The sequence below is a fragment of the Neophocaena asiaeorientalis genome, unplaced genomic scaffold, assembly GCF_003031525.2.
Source record: "Neophocaena asiaeorientalis asiaeorientalis breed wild unplaced genomic scaffold, Neophocaena_asiaeorientalis_V1.1 scaffold15, whole genome shotgun sequence".
NCBI classification, from domain to species: domain Eukaryota; kingdom Metazoa; phylum Chordata; class Mammalia; order Artiodactyla; family Phocoenidae; genus Neophocaena; species Neophocaena asiaeorientalis.
In genome coordinates this window covers 9,695,298-9,713,587 of record NW_020185328.1, presented here as the reverse complement: position 1 = coordinate 9,713,587, position 18,290 = coordinate 9,695,298, and the positions used below count along the sequence as shown (strand labels likewise).

At 36.4% G+C, this 18,290-nt stretch overlaps 1 protein-coding gene across 1 annotated transcript in view; it reads left to right on the top strand.

Annotated features, from left to right (window-relative positions):
• Window positions 1-17,454, top strand: part of PIGK (phosphatidylinositol glycan anchor biosynthesis class K) — a 133,060-nt gene extending 115,606 nt beyond the window's left edge. The window contains exon 11 of the mRNA XM_024734585.1: window positions 17,216-17,454. Within this exon, the coding sequence (XP_024590353.1) occupies window positions 17,216-17,332 (117 nt within the window). The 3' untranslated portion in view covers window positions 17,333-17,454. The remainder of the gene's footprint in view (window positions 1-17,215) is intronic.
• The last annotated feature ends 836 nt before the right edge of the window (window positions 17,455-18,290 follow it).

Genomic DNA, 18,290 nt, shown 5'->3' with positions numbered 1-18,290 from the left:
AAATGGCTTGTACATAGTAGGCATTGAGGAAATATCTGTTGAATTTATTATTGACAAAAAATCTAGAAAAATATAAGACAAAAAATGTAGTACAAAGGGATTCTTCTAGCTTTAAAATAAAAGATCATTTCTGAATTTTGAAATATCTGTCAAACTATTAGGAAAATGTGTTTTACTTACATTTTTCATGTGTAGAGAATAGATATATACACATTAAAAGTGCAGAGAATGATGAGATAGTATCTTTAAATCTGCCAGTGTTAGTATGCACTTAAATATCCCTTGCTACATGAATTACAGAAAAAAGGGTAAATCCTAGTACTTTTTAATGTAACCATTTATATGTAGAAATATAAATTAGAGCATATGTGTGTGGAAGTATTTCTTGCTTTAAATGATCAAATTTGCAATGGTTACAAAGACATCTCTAACTGCAGGCATGTGACAGTGTAAAGTGGAGACTGATATATTTAAAGATGCATTCCATGTGTGCTGTGTCTGCTACTTGACCATGAATAGCTAGGAGGGCAGTACTCAGGAGAGCCAGCATTTCTGGGCATGTGCCTTGTACCCATTTAGTCTCTTGTTGATATACCAACCTTTCTTTCCCAGTTCTACCCCTAAATCCTAACACCAGCTGTCTCCAATATGTGCTCTATAGCTCATTAGTCTTGTGCTTATTTTAATTGCCCCATAATATCCGTGAGGTTAAAGGAGTCGCCTGGAGGAGGAGAAGTCTGGACCCATTCCTAGAGGAATTGTGCAGTTTAGTAGCATTTTTGTAATGGTTAAGAGCACTGACTTTGAAATCAGACTAAACCATGTTTCAGTCCTAGCGAAACCACTTACTAAAGCTTCTAGCTTGTGACTAGTCAGGTTACTCAATCAGTTTTCTCATGTTTGAAATAAGATAATGATAATTATGTCACAGTGCTATTGTAAGAATTAAGTTAGATAATATATATGGAGGTCTTACAAAGGAGTAAGCACTTTGTACAGCACTCCATAAATGATAATCATGATTATGGGTAGTGGTGGTAGTTTTGTAACAATTGTTAACTTTCCTTATCCGTAAAACAGGGTAATAATATTATCTACCTTAAAGGCAATGCATTGACACATTTAAAATTCTTAAAATAATGCATGGCATATGATAAACATTTAAAAAGTGTTAACCATTATCATCTGCAGTTTCTGCTTGACTCTTGGGTTCTTCCCTCAGGCATTCTTATCAGTACAGATCTCTTGTTTTACAGGCTGACTGGAAATCCCTTTCCTCTTTCTATATTCTCTCCTTTCCAAATCAGTTAGAGATGTGGAAATTTTTATAGACTCTACAGAAATATGTGTCCTTTTAACTCTGGCTTAAAATTGGATAATATGGTAATTTGTATCTTACAGGGTATAACTTGTCAAATTTATTGCCATAAAGTTTTTTTTTATATCCTCATTACCTTTCGAATGTCTGTGTAATCTATAGTGATATTCCCTCTTTCATTATTCTCTGTTTTTTTCTTTTAATCAGTTTTGTCAGAAGTTTATCAATTTTATTGAACTTTCAAAGAAGCAGTTTTGGGTTGTTGATATTTTTCTCTTTTTTTGTTTTGTTTTGTCTTTTATTGAATTTCACTTTTTAATTTTCTTTTTTCTGCTTACTTGGGTTTCATTTGCTCTTCTTTTTCAGATTTCTTCAGGTGGAATCTTAGATTACTGATTTTAGAAATTTCTTCTTAGAAATTTTAGAAATTTATTCTTTTCTAATATAAGCACACAAAGCTATACATATCTCTGTAAGCATGTTTTATGGACATCCCCCACATTTTGAAGTGTACGAATATCGCCTGCCATTTTGGCTGCCCACCATCAAGCCCTCAGCCTCTGCAGCCACCCCTGACAGTGCACCCTGAGGGGAACTCAGGACAGAGAAAAACAGGGTACTGGCGCTAGATAGTTAAGGTGCATATAAAAGGAATAATTTCAGTAAGCCCAGACTCTTGCATCTTTCCATACGTAGAAAAGTGCTAAATTCATTAACTTGAGATGTCTGGTTTTTTGAATATAACTAGCAGTAAGTAATCTTTTGATGTTGGACCCCTGAGTTTGTTTCTTTTTCTTTTTTTTCCCAAAACTGCTATATATCCTGATACATTCTGGCTCCTACCCTGCCTCTTTGGAGCAGTCCCTCTGAGCTATCTGAGAGGCTGTATCCCAGGCTTAAGTCCTTAGTAAGTCTGCTGAATAAAACATAATATTCAGTTTTTAGGCTTTGCATTCTTTTCAGTTGACAAGTATATTTTCATTTTCATTTTTATTCAGTTCAAAATATTTTTTAATATCCCTTGTGATTTCTTCTTGGGTTATTCAGAAATGTATTGTTTAATTTCCAAGTACTTGAGGATTTTTCCAATTTATCTTTTCTGTTACTGATTTCTAGTTGAATTTCCACTGTGTGGAGTACTCTGTGTGATTTCAACCCTTTTAAATTTATTGAGACATGTGTTATAGACCAGAAATTGGTCTATCATGGTGAATGTTCCATGTGTGCTTATAGAGCATGTGTATTGTATTATCATTGGGTGGAGTGAAATAAATATATCAATTACATCAAATTTGTTGAATGTTCAAATTTTCTATATTCTTACTGATTTTTTACTTATTAATTCTGAGATTGTGCTGAAATATACAATTATAATTTTTCCTTTCAGTTCTTTCAGTTTTTGATATGTGTATTTGAAGCTTTAAGTACATACACATTTAGAATTGGTATGTCTTTTTGATGAATCAATCCCTTTATTTATATGAGAAGTTCCTTTTTATCCCTATAATATTCAATGGTCTAAAGTCTACTTTGTTCTGACATTAATATGGCCTGCCCAGGTTTCTTTTTCCATGGTATTTCTTTTTCCATTTGGATGCTTTTAACTTATCTGTTTTGAATTTAAAGTAGTTTCTTATAGGTAGAATATCACTGAGTTTTATGTTTTTATTCAACTTGACAATCTTTGCCTTTTAATTGGAATGTTAAGATCTTTTCACTTAATGTAATTATCAGTATTTAAATTGGATTTAAATCTGGTTGGATTTAGATCTACTATATTGCTGTTTGTTTTATACTTGCTCCATCTGTTTTCAATTCCTTTTCTTTTTCTGTTTTCTGTTATTTTGTATGATCCCATTTTAACTCCACTTTTGGTTTATTAAGTGAATCCACTTTGTTGTTGTTACTCTAGGATTTATAATATGTATCTTTAATTTAATACAGTCTACTTTAAATAATATTATTCTGTGTATAACATAAGAACTTTATAATGATATTTTCTCAATTCCTCCCTTCCATCCTTTGTACTGTAGTTGTTATACGTTTTGTTCCTACATATTTATGAACCCCACAATACATTATTTTCATTTTTTTTTTTTTTTAATAAATTTATTTATTTATTTTTGGCTGTGTTGGGTCTTCGCTGCTGCATGCAGTCTTTCTCTAGTTGCGGCGAGCGGGGGCCACTCTTCGTTGCAGTGCGTGGGCTTCTCGTTGCGGTGGCTTCTTATTGCAGAGCACGGGCTCTAGGCACACGGGCTTCAGTAGTTGCGGCTCCCGGGCTCAGTAGTTGTGGCGCACGGGCTTAGTTGCTCCGTGGCATGTGGGATCTTCCCAGACCAGGGCTCGAACCCGTGACCCCTAGCATTGTCAGGCGGATTCTTAACCACTGTGCCACCAGGGAAACCCATTATTTTCATTTTTGCTTTAAGCAGTCAATTATCTTTTAAGGAAATTTTAAAATGAGGAAAATGTTTTTATATTTGTTTACCAGTTTACCATTTCGATCTCTCCTCTCTCATTTGTGGAAGTCTGTATTTCCGTCTGGTATAATTTTCATTCTGCCTGAAGAACTTCTCTTAACATTTCTTGTATTATAGGTCTGCTATAGGTATACCTTGTAGTATAGGTATTTGGTATACTACCTTGTAGTATAAGTCTGCTGCAGTATACATCTGTTGAATTCTCAAAGCTTTTGTTTTACTGAAAGTTTATTTCATGTTCATCCTTGAAAGATTTTTTCACTTGTCAGATTTTCCCTAGAATTCTAGATTAACAGTTGTTTTCTTTCTGTACTTTAAAGATGTCGTTCCATTGTCTTCTGGTCTCCATGGTTGCTGACAGCACATCTTCAATCATTCTTACCTTTGTTGCTCTGTAGCAGGGCTCAGTACACTTTTTCTTAAAGGACCAGATAGTAAATAGTTTAGGTTTGTGGGTCATCTGGTTTTCTTTACAACTACTGAACTTTGGTGTAGTGTGAAAGCAGCAATAGACAATATGTAAATGAATGAGTGTGGCTGTGTTCTCATAAAACTTTATTTGTAAAATCATGTGACTGGCTCATCTGCGGTAGTTTGTTGAACTCTGCTCTGTAAGAACAAATCTCTTTTTATCTGACCTCTTTTAAGGTGTTCTCTCTATCACTGTTTTTCAGCATTTTGATTATGATGTTCCTTTGTGTGGCTTTCTCTATGTTTCTTATGTTGGTGTTGAGCTTTGTGGATTTGGTGGTTTATAGGTTTTTTGTTTGTTTGTTTTTACCAACATACACAATGATTTTATGCACATCTATGGATAGTACTAACATTTATAACCATTCACATACACATGTATGTTTGGTTTATAGTTTTTATGAAATCTGGAAAATTTTTCACTCATTGTTAGTTTTACATATTTTTGATAATGTTCAAATTTTCTATATTCTTACTGAATTTTTTTTAAATCAGCCCCTCACTGATTTTTTTTACTTATTAATTCTGAGAATGTGATCTTGCTTAATATTATGCCCACGATAGGTATATCTTAGGCTCTGTTTATTCTTTTCTCTTTCTGTCCTTCATTTTGAGTACTTCTACTGCTATCTTAATAGTTCTTTGTTAATTCTTCTGTAGTGTCTAATCTACTGTTAATTTCATCCAGTGTATCTTTCATTTTATATATATTTTTCATCTCTAGAAATCCTATAATGGATCTTATTTAAATATTCTATTTCTCTCCTCATATGTTCATGTTTTCCTTTACATCCCATTTATAATAGCTGTCCTAAGATCCCTGTCTACTAAATCCATCATCTTTTTCATTTATGTGTCTATTTCAATTGATTAACTTTTCTCCTGGCTTTGGCTGATATTTTCCTCCTTCCCATGTCTTTTTAAAAAATTGGATGCTAGCTATTTTAATTTTTTGTTGGCTGTTGCATTTTGGATTTTTGTTTTATTCATGTAGCGAGTGTTGGATTTTGTTCTAGGATCAGTTTGATTTTGCTAAGGATTGCTTTTAAGTTGTTTTAGGCAGGTCCAGAGTAGTCTTATTTGGGGGGTTGGTGATAGCCCCACTGTCTCTGATTTATTCTGATTTAGCCCCACTATAAGCTGGGACAGGGTGCTCTGTATATTATGAGTATTGGGAATGGTTTGGCCTGTTGCTTTTGGTGTTTTGTTTTGTTTTTCTGTACAATCTTCTTGTTATGCATATACAGGTTAGAACTCTGCCAAAGATTTAAGGAAATCTCTCTGCAGTTCTCTGGAGCTCTCTGTGGAGCCCGCTTTTCTGCAATAGTCTACCCTGAAAATTCTAGCCAACAAAACCTCCTTGAATTCTAATCTGTGTCTCTTCAACTCTTCAATACTGCCTGGCTCCCTTGGGGGTTCTGTCCTTGTGCTGCAGCTTGGAAATGGCCTCCAGGCAATAAGCTTGAGCAATTGAAGGACTCATCTTATTTGTTTCCATTCTTTCAAGGATCAGAAAACTGCTGCAAATTGTCCAGTATCTGAAAACCATTGTTTCCTACCTTTTGAATGATTATCTAGTTGTTCAGAAAGGCAGATAATTCCTATAGTGTTTAATCCTACCTAGGCAGAAGCAAAACTCTGATCGCCTCTTAACAGACACAGCTAGATACTATTGATAAATGAACCTTTATTATGTATTTGTGGGAACAGTGGGTTAATTCTCTTAGTTAAGAACTGAAAACTAGATTCATTTATTTCAAACTTCAAATTGTTTTACACATTTTTTAAAAATTTACACCTGTTCACTCAACATCCAGAGTATTTATTTAGTTCAATAGTACCTATTTTATATTTATTTATTATTATTTTTTTTTTGCGGCACATGGGCCCCTCACTGTTGTGGCCTCTCCTGCTGTGGAGCACAGGCTCCAGACGCGCAGGCTCAGCAGCCATGGCCCCTGGGCCCAGCCGCTCCGCGGCATGTGGGATCTTCCCAGACCTGGGCACAAACCTGTGTCCCCTGCATTGGCAGGCGGACTCCCAACCACTACACCACCAGGGAAGCTCCCACATTTTTAAATGAATATTTTTTTAACTTCTCACTAGGGAGTCTTGAAAGAGACTATGTCGTTATTTGATTAATGCAGTTCTTTTTTTTTTCCTTAAGTCATAAAACCAAGATGTAAATTGGTACTTAATATTTCTATTTGAATATTTTACATTTCTTATTTTCAAGAAGAAAATAATATATAACTAAAACAAATTGATTATTGTATTCAAAGCTTATGAGACCTTGATAAGGTTCAGAAATGGATAAGGTATCACAAACAGATCAAAATATAGCAGAATCACACCTGTAAATTAACTATAGTGTAAGATATAAACCAAATATCATCAGTGCCCTGAGAAGAAGAAAGTAATTCTTACCGAAGTATGAGAACAGGCTTCACCTGGAGGTGATATTTGATCAAGGTCTTAGAGAATAAATAGGTATGAAAGAGTAGGAGGAATTAGTCTAGAATATTTCATTCTCTTATTTTTTTTAAACATGTAAAGTTAATATCGTAATAAGGTTTTCCACTCAAGGAACAGTTATCAGATGTAATAAATAGTTTCATTTCAAGATTTGTTTGTTAATTAGTTTTCTATAGGTGTGTAACAAACAAATTTAAAAGCATTTATTATCTCACAGTTTCCATGTCTCAGGAGTCCAGGCACAGCTTAGCTTAATCCTGTGCTTAGGGTCTAACAAGGCTTCAATCAAGGTGTTAACCAGGACTGCAGTCTCATCTGAGGCTCAGAATTTTTCTTCCAAGTGTACTGATCATTGTCAGAATTCAGCTTTTCATGTCATAGAACTGACTGTGAGGCAGGTCTTCAGCTCCTAGAGATTGCCTGCCATTCCCTGTCTGTGGTCCATTCTACAGCATGGCTGTGTGATTCTTAAAGACCAACAGGAGAGCATCTCAGCTACTTCTAATATATCTGTCTCTCTCTCTTTTTTTTAAATTTATTTATTTTTGGCTGCGTTGGGTCTTCGTTGCTGCATGTGGGCTGTCTCTAGTTGCGGCGAGCAGGGCTGCTCTTCATTGCGGTGCGCAGCCTTCTCATTGCGGTGGCTTCTCTTGTTGCGGACCACCGGCAGTAGGTGCCCAGGCTTCAGTAGTTGTGCCATGTGTGCTTAGTAGTTGTGGCTCGCGGGCTCCAGAGCGCAGGCTCAGCAGTTGTGGCGCACGGGCTTAGTTGCTCTGCGGTATGTGGGATCTTCCCAGACCAGGCCTGAACCCATGTCCCCTGCATTGGCAGGCGGATTCTTAATCACTGTGTCACCAAGGAAGTCCCTATCTGCCTCTCTTGACTTATGTCTCTGATATCTAGACCCTCTTTTAAAGGGCTCACCTGATTGAGTCAGCCCCTTCCCCCAGGATAATCTCCTTTTTGATTAACTGAAAGTCACTGATTTAGGGACCTTAATAACATCTGCATAATCCCTTTGTCTTTGCTATGTAATGTAACCTAGTCAAAGGAGTGATACCCATCATATTCACAAGTCCTGTCCACGCTCAAAGGGAAGGAATTATACAGGATATGTATGCCAGGGAGAGGGAATCTTGGGGGCTGTCTTAGAATTCTGCTGACCACAGTTTGATTTATACTATTAGTATACTTTGAAGACTACAAGCTTTATTTTATAGAGAGGATGTGGATAGACTGGAAATACTAATAAACTACAACTGATTAAACAGCTGAAAACAAATAAATTATTTTCTAAAGTAATTGTCACCTCAGTAGATTGGGTTTTTTTGTTCTTCCCTTAAATAATTTAACTGATCTGATACACTCATTATATTTTAAGAAAAGAATCTCATTGAAACCTTGTAAAATTTCCATTTGCTTCCCAATAAACATGTACAATTTTTTAAATCCTCAGTTTTTTCTTTTTACATAATTTTAATACTTAGATCTATTCTCTGTTAATTATTTTGAAGTTCTATGGTAATGTTCTCCTAACAACATGAAAGGGGAGACTGAACACTGTTCACAGTTGGCAGTGTAGTGTTGCTAAGCTACCTGTCTTTTTAATTTGAAATATTAGGTATTTCAATAATAGGTAGCCCTTAAGCTTTTAAGTGTTTGCTCATGACACATTACAGTGTTTATGTATACTTTTCACCTCTGTATTATAGCTATTATTGTGAAAGTTTAAGAAAAAAAGAAGAGTGTATTTAATAGCAGTCAGTAGAGTACCTTAACTACATAAAATTAGTCATTTTATGAGAAGCTCTAATATGGACACAAATGAAATTATAAGCTATACTTTAATAAGAACTTACCTCAAATGCAGGTGTACTACAAAATGCAGTAATTATACCAATATTTCATTTGATTTTAAGGAAAATCATTGTAGAATACCTAAAATATTACCTATAGTTGTTTTAAAACTGGCAGTATTGTTATGCTCTAGGAATATCATTAAATACATACTGAAAAAGCATTTTATTATATTATGTTGCTGTCATGCTATTCACATTACTTTTTCTTAAAGTAGGATATCAAGTACTAAACGGTATCATTGCAGAACATCTCCTAATTTGTAAAAGATGAATATATGAAGATTCTTCTAGGTGGACTCTTTTAATAAAAGTTTTTCCTCTATATTCCCCTTACCCCATAAAAATAATTAAATAAATACATGTCCATTGTAGAAAATATCTTCAAAAGTATAGATAGGTATAGAGAAGAGTTTGAAACTACCTCTAATCCTCCTTCCCCCAGAGAAACACTATTCAGACTTTAGCATATTTCCTTTCTTTGAATATTGCTATAGAAATAAAGATCATATTTCATACTCAATTTGCATCTTTTATTTTCTTATTACAGTATAAGCGTCTTTCCAAATCATTAAAATTGAAAACATTTTTGATGACTAATTATGTGGATGTACAGTATTTCTCATTATATAGTTTCCTGTTTTTATTATGTAAATAACAGTGGTAAGAAAATCTTTTTGCAAAACCTTTGTCAGCATTTCTGAATTCCTTACTATGGATTCTAGCTAGGACTGTAACAGATTCTAGGAATGAAAAAATATGAACATTTCAAAGACTTCTGAACATGTAAATAGATTACTTTCCCTGAAAAGTTGACCATCCTTATTAACATTTACTAGCTTAGTTTTAAAAAGAGGAAGAGGGCTTCCCTGGTGGCGCAGTGGTTGAGAGTCCTCCTGCCGATGCAGGGGCCATGGGTTCGTGCCCCGGTCCGGGAGGGTCCCACATGCCACGGAGTGGCTGGGCCCGTGGGCCATGGCCACTGAGCCTGCGCGTCTGGAGCCTGTGCTCTCCCGAAAGAGGAAGAAATAGTTAATATATTACTTTTAACTTGTTTTTATGATCAAAAAATTGTATTTTTTCAAGTGTTTATTAGCCATCTGTAATTATTATTTTGTGAGAATTTCCATTTCCCTGTAACATTTGTTGATATATCCATGTGTCTTTTACTGATTTTTGGGAGATCTTCAAGTACTGAATTTATTCCCCTTTCTGTCATATTTTCCCGTGTATTTGCCTTTTAATTTGATTTATACACTTTGTAAAATACAGATCTTTCAAAAAGTTCTTTTAAAACTCTCTCCGCCTTTTCTTTTTATTTCTATTTATTGCTTTTAGACTTATAACTCCCTTTACTGTGTAGATTCTCCTACATTTGATCTCCTTTTACCATATTCACCTGTGGGTGGTTGCTGGGTAGACTCCCAGAGGCATCGCATTGTCTCAAATCCCAGCATGCAACTGGACATTCACAGAGTGAACCTCCCGGCCCTGATGCTTGCTATTCCCAAACTGCATCGTTTGTTTCATCAGGGTTCCCTAAGCACCAGGGGGTTTGGCAGTGAACAAAGCAGATGCAGATCTCCTTCTGTCACCTTCCCCCTGCTAGCTAGGCTGGAGCATCACTCTTTTCCCACTGCCTGGCTTTTCTCATAACCGTGACTTTGCTCCATGTGCCACTGTTTGGGTGTTGTCTCCTCCTCTCCATCAACTCAGATATGACACCTTGTTCAAGGGCCAGCTCATCCAAGAAGTCCTTCCTGAGTAGCCACCCACCTGACAGTCCCTTAGCTTGCAGGCCCTTTGACTCATGTGTTCTGCTCTCCGCAATGAGCTCCTTTGTAACTACTCTCCACTGGTACCATTAAAGTAGCTACCATTGTGATGGATCCCTGGGTGCCAGTTTACAAAAGTAATTAAAAATTTTTTTTTACATCTAATATTTTTACATCTAATTCTTAACCATGTGAAGTGTATTTTGATTTATAGTGTTGGGTTAGAAACAAAACTGATTTTTTTTTTTAATGTTAATCCATTGCTAGAGCACCAGTAAGAATATTTCCTTGCCCATTGATTTGTGATAGTTCTTTTATGATATAACAAATTCGTGGATACTGGGCTGATTGCCTACTCTCTGTTCTGTTTCATTGATCTTTTCTATTTTGCATCAGAACAGCATTATAGATTAGCTTTATCATATCCTTTTTGATATTTGGGACTGTTTACCCCTCTATAGAGTAATGCAGATTTTTACCATACATCTTGTGCTGTGGGTATTCCTGGATATTTTATGTTTTTTACTGCTATTGTGAATTGATTTTTTTTCTATCGCAGGCTCAGCAGTCATGGCTCACGGGCCCAGCCACTCTGCGGCATGTGGGATCTTCCCGGACCGGGGGCACGAACCCGTGTCCCCTGCATCGGCAGGCGGACTCTCAACCACTGCGCCACCAGGGAAGTCCCCGATTCATTTTTACTGGCACATTGGAAGGGTATTTTTTTTAATATTTATCTTAAATCTGAACTCTTTATTCTCAATAATTCTGAGTTGATTTATAGAGTTTGTTTGTATCTAATTATAAAATCTGCAAATATGAAAATTTACTTCTTCCATGAAGTTATATCTGGATTGGCTGGAAATTACAGAGTGATATTAACTAATAATATTAATAGTGGGTATTTTTATCACACAAAGAAAACAGTGGTCAACTTTCTATTGAAAATAAAATTATAGTTAAAAACAAATCATCTTTAGTTATCCTGGATTAGATTAATTGCTTTGCAAATTTACCACGTGTAAGATACATCAAGATTCTGGGAGATATTCATTTCTCTAGCAGAGGGTTGGGTGGGGGGGCAACATCTGATTAATACTAATTGCTAACTAACTTCAAAAGGAAAGGAACTAGACTTGAGATAGAGATTTCAGGGACTTACCTGGTGGTGCAGTGGTTAGGAATCCGCCTGCCAATGCAGGGGACACGGGTTCGAGCCCTGGACTGGGAAGATCCCACGTGCCGTGGAGCAACTAAGCCCATGCGCCACAACTACTGAGCCCACGCTCCACAGCTACTGAAGCCTGCGCGCTTCACAACAAGAGAAGCCACCGCAATGAGAAGCCTGCGCACCTCAAGGAAGAGTAGCCCCCGCTTGCCGCAACTAGAGAAAGCGTGCGCACAGCAATGAAGACCCAACACAGCCAAAAATAAATTTAAAATAAATAAAACAGGGTTAAAAAAAAAATGCTTGTAGTTTGGAGGGGAAAGGGCTAGAGAGCAGTGAGGTGAGTTAGCCTCTAGATTCCCCCACTTTATCTCCTCTGGAGCAATTCCTAGCATGGTGGCAAGTGGAGTCAGCCTCTTTCCAAGAAGACTACGAGAGAGCTAGAAGTGAGCATAACTGCAGCTCCCTTAAAGTGAGGGATGGGTAGCAAAGAACATTCACAAAATTTACCTCTAGAAGACACTATAGCATGACTTCTACAGAGTCTGGCTATACATACTGTTCAGGCGTGACAGGTGTTTGTTGAAGTCATTACTTTGTGAAATTTAGCCCAGATGAGTGAATGGGGCTGGATTTCTTATTCTAGGAGGACCCAAGGGGATTATCTTGACAGACCTCCCTCACTTCAACAAAATTCATGGTCAACAAGGAGTTGCTTAGCTGCCCTTCATACTGTTTTTATATATACCACTGTTGCAGAAACCTGAAGCTACAAGTATGTAGGTGGAAACTCTATTTTCTTATGATAATAAAGGATCAGGGTTTTTCCTTCTATATTGATTGTCACCTCAGTGGATATATTCCATAGCTTTTGATGGATAACAAACCACTCCAAAACTTAGTAGCTTAGAGCATCAACCATTTATTTGGCTCATAATTCTGAAGGTTGGCAATTTAGGCTGAGTTTAGCTGGGCAATTCTGTTCTTAGCTGGGCTCCCTCCTGAGTCTGTGGTCAACCTTGGGTTGGTTAGGCGATTCTGCTTCTGGAAGTTGGCTAGTTGCTGACTGGAAGACTTGACTTCTTCTCCATATGGTGTCTGTACCTCCAGAATCCTTGCCTAGGTTTTTTGTCATGGTGGTAGCAGAGGTCTAAGAGAGAGCAGAAGCAGGCAAAGAAGGCCTCTTGAAGCTAGCGTTGGAATTAGGACACTGTTGCTTTTGTTCCGTTCTGTTGGCCAAAAGAAGTCACAAGGCCAGCTCATTCACAGAGGAAGGACATAGAGTCTACCTCTTGATGAGAGCTGCCATAAAGCAACATATTCCAAAGGGTATGGACACAGGGAAATATGGGGAATTGGGACCATATTTTTTGCCATCAGTCTACCACAGTTTGGTGAATGAAGGACTCAGAGATGTGCTTCAGACACTATCTTTGTTGTCAATATAGATTTTAATTTTGCTGTTACAAATTGTATCAGTGCCCTTTTTATCTCAACCTATTGTCCTTGTACCATTTTTCTCTTTATACTATTCATTTGGTTTTGGCTTCTTGTGCATTTTTATTCAAGTCCATGTCAAATAAAATTTTTCTAAAATTATCTTTTTGTTCTTTATTAAATCTATTCAGAGATATGTTCTCTCTGTCTTCAGGATATTTCTTCTTCATGTGTGGGAGTATTTTTACTCATGGACCTCATCATGTTTTTTTCCCTTTTTGTTAGAGTTCTGTTAGTATTTGCCAACAGAGCATGTGGACGTTTCTCACTGTCTACTTAGATTTGAATGCCTTTTCAGATCCTCATCTGAAGAATACTTGTTAGACATTCCCCAGTGACTGGCAACCAGTCATCAAATGCGGTTTTGCTAAACTAAACTAGGATCATCTGCCACCATGCTATGTATGCCTGGTTTTTGGACAGTTTAAAAAGGTGAAGTATGTGGAAAAACCATATTTCTTAACATATGTTATTAAAAGAATTTTTCCTGTATTTTCCCTTATTTGCAGAAATTTTCATTTGGATATTGAGCCTTCTCAGATGCAGTAAACCATTCTTAGATGCAGTAAACCCTACCTTCTCACATGCTCTTTACTAGGAATTGTACTTAAATGGATGGAGAAAGAAGTGTGCCACTGGTCAGTTGGGAATGAGTTGCACTACTCTGGCTGCCTCATAAAGCCATCCTCTACTACGGCAACACTGCTTTTCTTAAACAGCAGGCAGAAAAAGGGAGAGAGCTAAAGTCCCTTTCTCAGCTGACAGAATTACTGTGTTTCACGGAGCAAAGCAATCCTTTGTACCCTGTGTACTATTCAGAAAACTGGCCCACCATTAATTTGTTTCTAGACCTGGTTTCTGGACTTACAGATAGTGAAATTGAGGGTTCTTATCAGAGGTTAAATTAATTTTGGTAGAGTGAACTCTTGTCTCTTTCTGTGCCTTTTTCTGTGCCTTTCCTGAGAAGATGGCAGCAGCTGCACTGGCAGGTCTCTACGTGGATGCCATGCTAAGCTAAGAGTCCAAACTGTATTTAATTAATAATTCATTTTCCATTTTTTGTTAATCAGATATATGTAATGAATATCCAATAAAAAATATAGCAACCACAAATAATAGTTTTTTAAAGGGTGAGATTTGCTACTTTTGTTAGCTTGTACAGTGTTGTAATATGAATAAATACATCACTCCATAATAATTTTGGAGTAATAACATATATTTCCTAGTCCTCCATTATTGCCTTCAAAGTTTGCTGTTGGCAAACCACAGCTCTAGCACTTTGCTTTTCTCTCTTGTCCTCTCCTGGGCATCAGTGGTCTAAATGTGGGACATGTTTGGCTGAAGGATCAGGAAGCAGTGCCTCCAGAATTCTCTGAAACAGTTTTTGGAATAACAGATCGAAATAGCTATCTTTGAGGAAATGATAGTTACTTCTAAAGGAGCTCTAGTTGTCTTATCTCTGGCAACTATTTCTGGCTGCTAAGTTTAAGACGTAATGGTATGAACTACCAATGTTTGACTAGTAGAAAATAAACAGGACAAAAACTGAGCAATAGTTAATCATGTTTAGTTCACTCACTTGTTTTTTCATGTCACATGCTTATGATACTTACATTACCTATCTTTAATATAACTATGTTTTATATTAATTATTATAGATTTTCCACTGGAATTAAGATTTTTCACAATGTTGCACAACGTTCCAAGAGCTTATAAACCATCTGAAATGGTTTGAGAACCACTGAGCTTGTCATCTTGTAAGATACTAGAGGGAAGGTACTTTTGTCATCATCGTCATCACACATGATCAGAAGCCATTGTAGACTTGAGTAGAAAGTAACATGAGGAAACATTGGGCTTAATCCTTGGGGTGTTTGGGGAGTTTTCTGGAATGAGTGGTGGAGGGTGAGAGTAGACATGGCAGTGAGAGTGGAATGTAACCACTGTAAACAACATTGTCAGTTCAGTTCATATTAAGCATTTGATTAAAAACTCCTAAAACTCTAGCATTATTGATCCAGATGAAAATATTAAGGTGGATTTCTCTTCTGTTAGTTTGATAAGTTAATTTTGAATTGATGAAAGTTATACAAATTAAAATTTTAAAAATCATATTTTTTTCAAACGTTCTTCCTCATAACTGGCAAACACAGATGAAAGTCATCTAAAAAGTACTTTGAGTTTCATATTATTACTTTTCTAGGTAGGAACGTGTAATTATAGGATACGTTTTCAAAACTACATCATTGCAGTAACTACGCATTTATTCATTCCTAGGCGGTATGTGTTACTATGCCCTAATTTTACAGATTCAGAAATTCAGAGTGGCATAGTGGCTTGGCAGGCTTTAAGCATTAAAACTAAACTTTGAATCCAAGGCAGATGATGCTAAATCCCATGCTCTTTGAACCACACCACAACACGCCTTGGTTTGTAAATTATTTATTTAATTTCTTAAATAACAAAAGTAATATATGCTCAAGACAAACATTACCTAAATGCATACATTATGTATGGCAAGTTTATATTATACAGATATATATTTGTATTTTGGAAAGATGTGTCTAGCAGCGCTACGGTTGACAGATGGAAAAGAGGGAACCTTGGAGGAAGAGAAACTAGTTAGGAAACTATTTCAGTAATCCTGACAAGAAATGATAACAGCCTCCCTCCCTCCTTCCTTCCTTTCCATGTGATGATTTGAGGATTGAGTGAAGAGCAAGCATTAGGTGTCCTGCTTATGTAGGGGAAAAACCAAAGTATAAGATGTGGAAACCTCTAAGAGATTTATGAGCCTTTCTGGGATCTAGTTTACATGGTGACTAAAGCAAATTTCAGATTACAGTTTCTTTTCACTTTTGTCTATTCTAAAATAGGATTCTTATAACTGTCCTTACAATCTTGGCTAGTAATTCAGGAAGTAGAACTCATAAAGAGATCATAGTCACAGACCTTCAGTTTCAGGGTCATAATGTAGCTGTTGAAATGACAACTAAATGGGGAAGACTGGTCTGCCTTTCTTTGCTGGCCAAAGAAACACACAAGACACTTGGCTGGATGTTGAAGGGTAAGGAATGGAGAAGGGCATGTAAAATGGACTCAGCCAGACCTTGTCCCTGGAAGTTTTCAGGGAGATAAATGATAAAGGTAACTCTAATAGTAGGTAGGAGTAAAAGTAGAAGGGGCTACAGATTCAAAGAAAAGAATTTATCATCCAGGAAAATCTGGAGGAGTTGGCATTTGAGTTAGTGAACTTTGAATAGGAAGAATAGAATAAGGAGCATTCTACCTCGAGGGAGTAATATGACCAAAGTCACTGGCCCCCCCAAATATTTGTTGAATATCTGAATAAATGGAATCAGGTAGCATTGTTGTTCCACCAACTTACTCAGTATAATGTAGTGTCTCCTATATGCCAGGCACTGTGGCAGGTAGGTGCTAGGACTATAACAAGATGACCCTCATAGACAGTCATCCTCTAATAGGAGAGACAAGTAAAACAAACTAATGACTATATAAATTCAAAGTGAAAAAGGACTGTTAGGCTACTGAATAACTTGGGTGAAAAGACATGTTGGATAGGGTAGTCAAGGAAGGCCCCTCTGAGGGAACAAAATGTCATTTGAAACTGATCTTTTTAAGAACCACTTTGAGATATTTACCCTGTTTCAAGTCTTTACCATTGTTGCTTTCCAAATACAGTCCTCCAGGACTGGTTCCAGGACCCCTGCAGATACCAAAGTCCGTGGATGCTCAAGTCCCTTATATAAAATGGTGTAGTGTTCGCATATAACCTAAGACGTCCTCCCTAGACACTTAAAATCATCTCTAGATTACTTATAATACCTAATACAATGTAAGCGCTATGTAAATAGTTGTAAATATAATGTAAAACCTGTGTAAATAGTTTCTGGTATGTGTCAAATTTAAAATTGCTTTTTGGAACTTTCTGGAATTTTTTTTCCCCAATATTTTCATTCCATATTTGGTTGAATCTGTGTGTGGAACCTGCAGATAGGGAAGGCTGACAGTACATTTAATTTGTCTAAATTACTCCCCCTGAAAGTACAACCTGTGAATTTCCTATTTTCCATCAGTATTTATTTTATCTTTATTTATTTGTTGACTTATTTACCTGTTGTTAAATTTATAATGTCATCCTTGTTTTGCAGAAACCAAAGCTGAAAGATTGGCATCCTCCTGGGGGTTTTATTCTGGGATTGTGGGCACTCATTATCATGGTTTTCTTCAAAACTTATGGAATCAAGCATATGAAGTTCATTTTCTAGATGCGATGATGTATGAAGAACACTACATGGAAGACTACAACCTTGGATAAAAGTTCATGTCAATATATATATATATATATATATATTTTTTAAATATCTTTATTGGAGTAAAATTGCTTTACAATGGTGTGTTAGTTTCTGCTTTATAACAAAGTGGATCAGTTATACATATACTTATGTTCCCATATATCTTCCCTCTTGCGTCTCCCTCCCACCCTCCCTATCCCACCCCTCCAGGCGGTCACAAAGCACCGAGCTGATATCCCTGTGCTATGCGGCATGTCAATATATTTTTTAAAATGCATTGCTCTTGTGTGATTTGGCAGAAACTATAAGGAAGCTAAATTTGAAAGAACTATTGGTTTTACAACTCAGAAATAATTGTTAATGCAAGTGCTAAATGACACTAAATATATTTGTTTTTCATTTTGTATTATTAGAATATTGGGACAAAGAGATCAGAATACACTCACTGACTCTTTTTGAAAATAAGAATTTCCCCTTGTTTTATCCCCTTTTCATTTGGAAAAGAAAAAAAAATGTGAAGACATTAAATTCTCACTAGCAAGGGAAACTTTTGTTAGTATTTTTGTATATGTTCTCCCAGTCTTTTTCATACTTTTTTTCTAAAATAGAGAGCATATAGAACATACCATTTTGTAACCTTACTTGTCATTTTGCAGTATGTTGTCAACCCCTTCCCTCTCCTTGCATATTCTTCAAGAACACGTGAATGGCTGCACACTATCCATTTCATGAATGTACAGTAAGTTATTTAACATTCTGCTATAATTAGACCACTTACTTTGTTCCCCAAATTTTCTTTTGGTTCATTCTTTAATGTGTTAATATTTTGTCAGCTATTCTTGGAATTCTGCAGCTAAAATGATAAGTAGATATGAATAATCAGTTTCTTAATCTGTGGTACTGACAGTCTCCAGGACCTTATTTACTGTCA